The following is an 11611-nucleotide window of genomic DNA, read 5'->3' as shown; positions in this document are numbered from 1 at the left end:
AAGATGTGTTGAACTGTTTTGAGCTGAGAGCTGTATGTGACCCCTAGTGGTGTCCTGTTATTGTCTCTTTTGGGCCTGTCTTGCAACAGGTTTTTGCTGGGTGCCATTCTGGTTTTGTTAATCTGTTTGTTGACTTCATCAGATGGATATTTTAGTTCCAAAAAGGGTTGTTGTAGATTCCTCAGGTGAGAATCTCTGTATGTTTTATTGGAGCAGATGCAGCTGTAGCATAGAGCCTGGCTTATAAGCCTGGCTTATATACAGTGGATCATTTGGTATGTTTAGGATGGTAGCTGGAGGCATGTAGATATGTTTGTCAATCAGTAGGTTACTGGTATAAGGTGGTGTCATTGTCTGTGCATCCATTTTGTATTTTTATAATAGTGTCCAGAAAATGTACTTCTTGCATAGACTGGTTCATTGTCAGGTTGATGGTAGGGCGAAAGTTGTTGAATGCCTGGTGGAATATGTCCAGGTCTTCTTTACCATGTGTCCGGACAATAAAAAATGTCATCAATGTGTTGCAGGTACAAGAGAGATGTCAGTGGCTAGGAGTTTAGGAAGCGTTGCTCCAAGTTGGAACAGGCTTCCTTGGGAGGTGGTGGGCTCTCCTTCTTTGAAGGTTTTCAAACAGAGGCTAGATGGCCATCTGACAGCAATGCTGATTGTGTGAACTTAGGCAGATCATGAGAGGGAGGGCAGGAAGGGTTGCCTCAGTGCTTAGTTCTTGTGGCCCTTTTTTACAAGCCCAGGGGAATGCTGATTGCCACCTTGGGGTCAGGAAGCAAATTTTCTCCAGGCCAGTTTGGCCAGGGATCCTGGAGGTTTTTTTGTCATCTTCTGGGCATGGAACAGCAGACAGTGCGCATATGGAAGGGGAGGTATTTGTGAATTTCCTGCATTGTGCAGGGGGTTGGACTAGATGACCCTGGAGGTCCCTTCCAGCTATATGATTCTATGATCTCCCTGTTTGTTCAGTCTATGTGGAGAGCATATCATATGGAAAGGTAGATTAGATTTAGATGAATGTGGAGTGAAAACTGGTGGAAGCCAAAAAGACAAATAAGTGGGTTCAAACCTGAACTCCCCCTATAAACTAAAATGACTAAGTTGAGGCCATTTAATTTTGGTCACATTATGAGAAGACAAGAGTCACTGGAAAAGACAATAATGCTAGGAGAAGTAGAAAGCAAGAGGAAAAGAAGAAGAACCAACATGAGGTGGATTGATTCAATCAAGGAAGCCATGACCTTCAGTTTCCAAGACATGGACAAGGCTGTCAATGACAGGACATTTTGGAGGTCACAAATTCATAGGGTCACGTTAAGTCAGAAGTGACCTCACAGTATATAACATGTACACAGTCCTGCAGCTTAAACACTGCTCATCTTCCTTGCAATATGATGGCGAAAGAAAACTCTTACTGCAGGCTGTGCTTTGCAGGACACCCTGAGCTAGACCACCATGGTACCTACAGCTGAGCATCTTCCAGTAAAGTATTCTAAGAGGTTTCCCTGGATGTCTATCAGAAAGAGGATGAAAGAGGACAAGGAGCTATGATCCCGTTTATTTCAACCTCTGTAATCTTCTTGAAGCTCTAATTACAGAGTGATTAAATGGGCTGTGGCAAATAAGCCCACCTGCATTGACAGTGTAAACTAAGGATAATGACAGCAAGATCTACACTTTTTAAATCCTACCCTTCCTTCAGGGCAGCATACATGGCTCCCCTCCCTCTATTTTATCCTTACAGCAGCCTTGTGAAGTAGGTTAGGTTGAGGGCCTAACTACATAACATATTGTCCTCATAACCTAGTCCCCATCCTGCTGACCATACAAGTGTTGAGAAATCTGTGTTTCAAACTGAATTCTTAGGTGGGTGGGGGGCCCACTTCAGATTGTAAACATGGTGTGCAGGGAGGAGGGGTTAACCCCCCCCCCCATTTCCTGACCTGAAACAGACCCAGGGAGCAGTTATGTGTCCTAGTGGGTAAACTTGTATAGTTCATGAGCACACCTAAGTTTCCAAAACAAGGAAAACAGTGAGGAATTTCACATTACTCTTTTTAACCCGTTTTGAAGCCGTTTTTGATCCGTCGTGGAGTAAACCGGTATAGGGCTGCCATTTCACACATGGCTTTCCCCTTCCGGTAAAGAGCTGGATCTGAAGTGGTTTGTCATTTCAGACTGCACTGCTTTTTCCCCGCCGTTTTTCGCCCATGCGGGCGATCTCCGGCTTTTTAAGTTCACTTTAGAGCGCTATAACACTATGGTGCTATAACACAACACTCAAGGCATTCTAATGGAGTTGATGTAATCCCATTGTGTTATTGTGTTATAGCATTATACCGCTATAGCACTATAAAGCGAATGTCCCCCCCCAAAAAAAAGTCGGCGTTTGCCCGCGTGGGCAAAAAATGGCAGGAAAAAGCGCATTGGAACTGGGAGAGGAAACTGAAGACTACTTGGAAGCGGTTGACAGGTAAAACGCTTCAGCCCCGTTTTCTAAATGGGACGGAAGCGTTTGTGTGTGAAATTACAAATATATTCTAGTAGGGAACCGATTCTAAAACGGTTCTGTCTGAAATGACAGACCAGAAACTGTTTGGGAACCGTTCCTCTTCCGGATTATATCGTCTGTCTGAAATTCCTCAGTGGCTTCCCAGGACCATTTCACGTTGGGAAAATGAAGGCTGAGGCTCCCTCTTCCCAAACATCACAGTCCCAATCCAATCAGGGTCCCCCATGCTTTGGAATTCAGCTCTGGAAATGGAACTCCCAATACACATCTGGTCAATAGGACCCAGATTAGACACAAGGGCAACATATCATGTAGTTAGTTCCTGACTGGTACAGTCACCCACTGAGTTTTATGGCAGAGTGGGGATCTGAACCTGGATCTCCCCTGCCCTAAGGACACCACTCTTAACCTAATGCACTAAACATGATAATGCAATGCCCTGTTCTTTAGAAGTGTAGAGCTGCAATCCTAAAACCACTTTCATTGAAGGCAATGGGGTTTACCTCTGAGTAGAATAGCTTGCTCCCTAGGTTTGCTCACTAGATCTTCACATATCAAAGTGAAATGATGATCTTTCCAAACTGTCTCTTTTGATTAGGTTACTTGACTCTGGACATTCATCACTATAGGCAATGACAAGGAAGAATATGTTGTAATCCCAGTAGGTTGCTATCTCAGCCAACTGAGAATAGTGGTAGGAGATGTTGCGCCTCAGGAAATAGTGTAAGTAATTCAGTTTCTTGTTTCTGTGTCATCCTTATGTTTAATGTCTTAATAACACTATCTTAGGAGGGATCTGGGGAATAGAACATGCATTACAGTTGCCATGGAGGTAACTGTTGATAATAATCTCATACAAGGAAGCTACTAAATAGCTATCACTTGGGTCCAAAGCATAATCCAAAAAATGTGTGGTGCAACAACCTTGCCGAAGCCAAGGAGGTCTGGGTCAGGCCAGCACCTGTATGGGAGACACACGCACACACCGCTCCATAAAGGGGGGGGGGCTTTGTGATAACAGCAACAGGATTCTGACCTAGGAGAGCTTGAGAGCAACCCCCTCCCGCATTTATGGTTCTGTGCACAGCGTCAGCTATGACGAGTCTCTCCAGAGGAAACTACATTTTCACGGGAGAGGAAATAGGATCCACAGCGCATAGAATTTTTTCCCCTTCCACAGGGCACGGAATTTTAGTCTGAGAGAAGACATCATTACACCAACCGTGTTATTAAGAATCTCTTGACAGCAGATAACTGTTTCCCAGGCAAACGGGGGGATGCATACTGGAACAAGGGAAGGGAACCATCGCTCCGGTGGAGAGAACGCGCCTTGCCTGCAGAAAGTGCCCGGAATCTCCCGTGGAAATGACCTCAAGTCAAGCAACAAAAGCTGGCCAACAATTTTTGACTGAGACTTTGGATAGCCGCTGCCAGCTAACCGCGCCGGCAGACCACGCTGGGTTAGGATGGAAGCCGTATCAGCCAGCTTCATACGATCGTGTAAGAGAGAAAGACACAGTGCCTGTCTCTTACGAGGATAAAAAGACAGCGAAGGCCCCTCCTGCTGGGGGGAGGGAAGGGCCAGCCCGGGGAACGACAGATCAGCCTGCCGCAGCCTCTGCAGCGTAGACGGCTCTCCTGTATCGCATCCGCCGGAGGCCAGAGCTGCCCGCACGCGACTGGGACAGCGCCGTTCCTGTCTTGCTGCAAAGCCGGTCCTAACCAAGCTGCGGCGCCGGCTCGTCCTGAACAGCGCATTGTCTCCCGAGCCTCCCATTGGCGGTGCCGGGCTGTAGGCGTGCCTTCTCTTTGCATCAGAGGCGGAGGTTGCCTTGCGTCTGGCGGATCTTCGCCGGGAGGGGGGGAGAAGGGGCGGGTCATCGAGGCCGGCGGCTGAGCCTGGGGATCTGCCGCGGAGTGTGACTGTGACAGCTGGGCAGAGGGAGCGAGATCCCGGAGGAGACGAAGGCGCCTTCTCTCCGTCCCTGCACGGGGCTTGATGCCTCCGCGGTTGCACGCTCCTTCCCGACGCCCCCGAGCCTCCTGCCCGCCTTCCTCCTCCCCGCCGAGGGGTCACTGTCAGCTCCACCCCACCCCCGTTGTCATTGCCCTTTCCCACTAGGGAAAACGATCGCGCCTCCCCATGGACAACAGACTTCCCGCGGGGGAAGGAGCCTTGGCTCTTCGCTGCCCAGCGCCTTGCGACCTGCTAGTCCCGGCTACTCGAGACTGAACCGCTGGCTAGTTTGGGAAGGATCCCGCCGCGCTGGAGGGGAAGAAAGCCTCTTCCTTGTTCCTCCCCACCTCCTCTGACCCTTCTCCGGTTCGGCTCTTCTATCATGGACAGTATCCTGGAGCCCTTCCCCGCGGAGCGCCTCTTCCCCGGAGGCGCCTCCAGCTTCTTAGACCTGGGCGATTTAAACGAAGCGGATTTTCTCAGCAACGTGGTAAGAGAATTGGTTGGTCGGCTACTGAGGCTGTTAGGAGGGGGTTGAAAAGGGGGCGGCGAGCCGGGGGGGGTAGGTTTTGTAAAGCAACCCTCCCTCCCTGGAAGGTTTGGAGGCTGATTTGGGACACCTTTGCAAGGGGTGAGGGGGAAACATCCACCGCTGCCAAGTTCAGGTGAGCAGGAGAAGTTGGAATGAAGGCTGAAAAGAAACCTTGCCCCGGGATTTTCCTCCAGGCTCCTGTTCCCAGCTACCGGGATTTTAACAGGTCAGCCAAGATCTGGCACCTTACATGTGTTGCGGGGTGCAAATTCACACAACCATTCCTTTTTCATTCATCCATCCGCCTCCCATTTCATGCCTGTTACACCCTGGGCTGGTTCACACAGGCATGGACATCCTTTGGTTTTCTTACTCTTTGATTAATCTACAGCTGACATTTTGCAGCAAGACTGATTCCACTGAAAAGAACTGTGTTTGAAGGGTCAAGACCTACAGTTAAGTGTGTGGGTGTATGTAGTGAATTGATTAATAGAGTTAGGATACATTGGGAGTTCTCTGGAGACCTGAATGCAAAAAGTCACCTCTCCAAGTAAGTTGTTAGGCTACCTAACCATCAAACTGAACACCTTCCCTTAAGATAGATATACATAGCTCTTTTTTTCCATCTCAAGGTGACTGTTTTCATTCCCACTTAGTGAAGGAATTCCATGTGATCCCAATTATTAACAGCTTAACATATACTTTGGTTGCAGCATGAAACCTGTTAAAAATCAGGTGAGACCATGTTAGTTTATGGTGTTACTGCATGTTTTGCCATTTGAAAATCCAGAGGTACCTGGTGCTTACAAAAAGTCACTATGTAATGGAAAACTGACTTCCAGCTAATACTTTCTATATTTTAGGCTTAACGTTTTCATTACACCAGATTAAAAACATTAAAAGAATCGATTCCCTCTCCTCCCCTGTTCTACTGCGTGCTTATCAGCATTGGCAGTTTTAATCCACATTCGTTCCCTTGAAGACCCTGCAAGCAGTGGAAGTTAACTGGTTAATAACTCTAGAATAAAGCAGTGTGCTTTTGTGAAATCTTTGAAAAATGTGTTAACTACCACATCTTAGCTAACCATCTCAACTGTTCTCTGAAGAGCTCTCCAGAACCACAGGGAGGTGCCTCTGTATTTGAAATAGTGTCTCACATGGGAACCCAGGAACCCCTCTGAGGAATCAGCAAAGCTAGGAATTCCACAACCCATCATGACACATTGTTCCACTACCTTAGCTTGGGGGAAGTTCTAAAGTTTGTGAACAGTGGGACTCTATTTAAATATTTCTGTAAAATATTGTGGCCTGGAGCATTTCCGTAGTTGGATGCAGGCCAGTGCTAAGCCTATGCATCTCAAACATTTTGGACTCTGGCAGCTGCTAAATTTATAAAGCAATAGTAAGCAGAGTTACTCCCTTCTAAATGCATTGACTTCAATGATCTTGGAAGGGTGTAACTCTACTTAGGATGGAAGTTTACCTTATGAAACACCAGCCTCCACAACTAGATGGAAGGAATTCCTTACACATAATCCCATGGAAGGATCTGGGCCAAACAGAGTCATGTCAGTCATTGACAGAAGTAAGATAGACATTGAAATAAAGAAATAAGTAAAGGGTTTAGCCACTCTCATATCTCTATGTTTTAGATAACCTTCCAGAGGAGCATTTTATATATGATTATAAAGCAGCTATCACAAATGCTACCCAAGACTTTTGTACCTTTCTCTGAATCTTGACTCCCCTACTGAAATAGTGCTCTGTCTGTGGATTGGGATATGGTCTTCCCTGTCTCACGTCAGGGCCACTTTGTCTTTTCCTTTCCCTCCCTGAAACATTGTCCCCACTCCAGATGTCCAGTAAGGAGACACTTGGAGGACAGTGTTCCCCAGTCCACAAGCAAACACTTTCAGGTTTCACTAGGGGAAACAAGACTTTATCTTCTGGGTTCTCAAACAGTATGACAGAAACTGGAGAACCCAGACACGAGGGACTATTCAGACATAGGTACCACCATTTGTCCCCACTGTTTTGAGCAATATGGGAAAGTGATATATAAATATCTTAATAAATAAATTTCAAACCTCCTAAATAATATTTCAGAAGTATATGTAAGTTGCATGCTTTTGTTGTGGTATCCACCTTTGTTTTTCCTCTTCTTATATTCTGATTGCCAAGTCAGTCAAATCTTTGGATACTTAAATCTGGTGACTGGAGCTCTGAACAGGCAAGACGAATCTTTCTGCGAACCTGAAAAGGGCCCCAGCTTTGTAGAAAAATGTGAGATCCAACCCTCCCCCCCAACATTGGGAGGGTTTTAAAAAACACAAAAATGATAAGAGGAGTGCCTGTAGCTTTAAGCAATGGATTTCCTCTGTGGCTGTTTCTAGGCAACCACAGAGTTTTATGGCTGGGTTTCAGTTACTAAAAGGCAGAGAGAGGGGCATATTTCCAGACATATTTTGGCATTTGAAGGAGGACTCAGTGGGACCAGGTCTAGGATTGCCAGCTCCAGGTTGGGACATTCCTGGAGATTTTGTGATGGAATCTGAGGAAGGCAGGGTTTGGGAAGGGAGGGGAGAAGCCTCAGCCGGATATAATGCCACCAAGTCCACCCTCCAAAGCAGCCATTTTCTCCAGGGAGACAGATCTCTGTTGTCGGAAATTCAGTTGTAATTCAGTCAGGGCTCTTTTTGTAGCAGGAACTCCTTTGCATATTAGGCGACACACCCCTAATGTAGCCAATCCTCCAAGAGCTTACAGAGCTCTTCTTCCAGGGGCTACTGTAAGCTCTTGGAGGATTGGCTACATTAGGGGTGTTTCACCTAATATACAAAGGAGTTCCTGCTACAAAAAGAGCCCTGCCAATGTCCCACCTGGAGGCTGGCAACTGGCAGCAACCTCTGGGTGACTTCATACCACCTGATTTGCATGACTAGGGCTAGGACTGGTAGACCACCCCCCAAAAAAAGAGAGCAAAGAGACTAAAATGGCAGGAAAAGAGATTGAAAAGAGACTAAAGAGACCAAGCCACCAAGTGCTCCATATGGTTCAAATGTTTGATGCTCACATGTTTTTGCACTAACAATTCTGATAAATAAAATACATGTATTTTTCAATAATCCCCAACCAAAGAAAGGCCAGTGTCAGTACCTGGGTTTTGTTGTGCGGAGTGCAGAGAGGACAGTTGCTCCAGGACGATTATTCTCAGAGGATTCTAGTCGCAGGATGAGCCTCAGTGGTGACAAAGGAAGGGGGGAGGTTACTCCTGACCTTTGTCCCCCTCTTCCCTGTCTCCCACTTTCTCCCGTTTGACCCTCCAGGTCTCTGCACGCAGAGTCAAGTGGGCGCGTCCTCCTCGGCTCTCCCTTGACTTCCCTCTTAAATAATCAATTCCTAGGCTTCCCCTCTCCTTATCCGCCAATCATTGAGAACTCGCTCCGGGTATGTTTCCGCCTTTCTGCCCAGGGGGATCTTGTCTACAGGACATTGAGGTCACATCTTCATCTCCACAGGGCTCGATCTCTCTTCCTCTTATCTTCCTCTTGCTTTTGGGCTTCAGAGTGTCTCCAATTCTCAAAGCTCTGTCAGTCCAGCCCTCTTTGGTGAATACTTCCTAGTCTTCTTGTCTGCTGTATCCCTCGTCTTCCACTCCCCCATCTCCCCAGCTCTTCTCCGGCTTGATGGTGGTCTCCTTACTTGGAAATGGGAGGTAAGTCCCATCTTCCCTGTGAGGCAGAGAGTCCAAACTCGGACAGCCGGTTGAGACCAGAAACAAATGTATAAGTATATACATTTTGTGTAACTACAAAATGATAAAGAATATAATTTTTCTCTCAAAACTTGAGTGGGATGTAAAATTACATGAACAGTCACACTAAAAAAAACGAAAAAGTTCTTTAGCTTGGGATCAAATGAATTATCATTTATGATAATATCTACCTAGTGGTTTTCTTCCAATTTAAATTTTTCAGTTTGTTAATCAAGCTATTTTTAACTCCAAAACTTCCCCCCCAAAAAGGTAGTGTAACATACAGTAGAATATACTATGTGTTTGTATATACGCATATATATTCATGCACAGTATATCACTTGGTGTTTAAGGCTAAGTTTGTTTCTGGTCCTGGATGGGGTATAGCTTCTTCATTTATTATTGAATAAAAACAAAAAACACACTAAAAAGTATGATTAGGATTTTTTAAAATTAAATTAAATGGAATGCTAATTCAAATAAAAAATGAATCAAGTTTTTGGGGTTTTTTTACCAAAGAAAGCAGTGAGCAAACTGTTTTTTCTTTTCTCTACAGTTTTTTTGAAGAGTTTCCAGTTCTTTTTTACTGCTCAGTTCCACACATAGCAACATAGCCTTCCAACATACCCTGTGCAACACTAACTTCCTGCATATTTCCTTTCTATATAGTTCTCTTCAATTGTTCATTGGCTTCTTTGAACAGATGATCAGATGCTTAAGAAGTTGCCTCATGGTCCTTTTTTGTCAGTGATATGTTACTTTCTATCTCAGCAATTTTTTCCCTAGACTCTTCTGCTTATTTAGCCTTTTTTCCCATCTCTTTAGCTAAATGTAACAACTCCTCTTTCTTTTTTTCTTCCTCCCCTTTCAATCTTTTTTGTTCCTCTAAGTAAATTATGTATTGCTTATGTGCACTTTATCCCATAGCAATAAGTTTTGATGTCATGGGAACCAGTTCAGGTTTCGTTCCATAGGTTTTCAATGTATCTTTGGTCAACAAAATTGCATTCAATGTTAGTTCTCAAGTGGAAGCCTTGTCCTCAGTCAAAGCCCATCTTGACACAGAAAAATGCCTCTCAATGTCTGCATTTCCATGTGATAGAGACAATGCAGTCTTGATAACTTTTGATAACTTTCTTGATATTCCCACCCCCGATACATTACTTTTCTTTAAAATTTAATCCCAAAAACTATCAATTCTCTTCCTTCAAAATCTGGGCGGTCTTTCTCCATCTGCAACATTTTCCATTCATCAATGAGAACATCTTTTGTATCGATAGGGAGTTCTCTGGCAACTGAAACAACATCTTGACAGCTTTTTCGGGTTTTCACAAGAGAAGTATTTAAACATCTCAGAGCTTTCAGCAAACCACAACCTTTCATTACCTTTCAATCAAGTATTTGCATCCAGCAACATAATGCTCTTTAGCATTTTTCATAAACACCAAGAAATCTTTTTCTGGAAGATGTGAAAGCTCCACGCTAACTCCTCCCTTTTGTCCCATGGTACATGTCAATTTCACACACGCTGCTGTGCGGTCGCATTTTGCCCCGTAGCTTCGTGTGATTTCCCCCATGACTACTCAATCCTCAAAAAAACCCAGGATTGAGTAGACGCGGGGAAAATCGCGCGAAGCCCACCCCCACGTGCACATCACCAGGAAGTGACGTGGCGACGCCGGGTTTTTCCTCGGACAGTCGTGGCCCCGCCCCCAGTGTGCCCGATGTCATCACGTCACTTCCTGGTGACGTGCATGCACGCATGCTCAAGCCGCAAGACGGGAGTCCCCCGCTGCGTCAATTTTTTCACTTGGCAACCCTATTGGGTGGGCCCTAATGATGTCATGAGTGAGGGCCCAGTAATGTCATGTGGTGCAGCCTGATGATGTCACACTGAATAGTAAAACTTCCACACACCACTAGCTATGTGCCATGTGGTATCTGTGTGTAGTCATAATCATGTGGATATGAAGAGATGAGCCATTTACCAGACTGGGGGGGGGGAACCTAACATGGAAATTATTTATGTGTTACGTGTTAAATGCCAATTTTTGCCTCACCTCTCTAATTTCCCCACTGGTGGACCTCCTGATGGCACTGGTATTTCTGGCCACTGTGTGACACAGAGTGTTGGACTGGATGGGCCTTTGCCCTGATCCAACATTGGCGTCTCTTATGTTCTTATGTTAATTTACACGGGCAGTAAATATCACAAGCAGGCATGAGTAGAAGTCTTATAAGAAGCCAGAGATTGGCAATGAGGTCTAGCATCAGCTATCTCAGGATAAGTGATTTGCTTATGATCATATTATGAATCCTTTATTGATTTAATAGAATATTTATATTCTATTCTCAAGAGCTGTTGCAAGGCATAAGACTGTGGGGCAGGAATCAAAATTGTGTTGGGAAAGATGGGTTGATGCAGGAGGACATAGCAATTAATCAGTGTCTTAATTACTAAAATTGGAGTTTTCTAAGTTATACCTGTTTGCACATCACTTCCGCTAACCTAGAAAGTGTCCCCTAATAACAAATAGATAGGTAGATGTATGTGGGGCTAATGCATAAGGAAAAGCACTCTGCTCATGTGCAGAATGTTTTCCCTTTCACTCATTCTTGATAACAGATTTATTTAGATTCCCCCCAAATACTGTAGTAAGGGAGCTTAAGAATGCTTGGATATTATGCATCTCTGTCCTTTGGTCATCGGTACTAATAAAGTATTTCTTTTTCTGTTGGGAATGGTTATGGAGTTTAAACCTGCCTTAGTTTTATATCCCTTCAGTCCTTTAGCCCTAATCTCAGACTTGGCTTGGGGGGGGGATGACAGAAGATTTGGTGGTTAGT

General features: G+C 45.1%; 1 protein-coding gene across 1 annotated transcript in view; it reads left to right on the top strand.

The window, feature by feature from the left end:
* Positions 1-4416: 4416 nt before the first annotated feature.
* The window catches only part of CREB3L1 (cAMP responsive element binding protein 3-like 1), a 129382-nt gene continuing 122187 nt past the window's right edge, over positions 4417-11611 (top strand). Inside the window, exon 1 of the mRNA XM_015408203.1 lies at positions 4417-4968. Within this exon, the coding sequence (XP_015263689.1) occupies positions 4861-4968 (108 nt within the window). The 5' untranslated portion in view covers positions 4417-4860. The remainder of the gene's footprint in view (positions 4969-11611) is intronic.

This window comes from Gekko japonicus, unplaced genomic scaffold (assembly GCF_001447785.1).
Source record: "Gekko japonicus isolate JY-2015 unplaced genomic scaffold, Gekko_japonicus_V1.1 scaffold84, whole genome shotgun sequence".
NCBI lineage: Eukaryota > Metazoa > Chordata > Lepidosauria > Squamata > Gekkonidae > Gekko > Gekko japonicus.
This window is presented reverse-complemented; position numbering and strand designations above follow the sequence as displayed.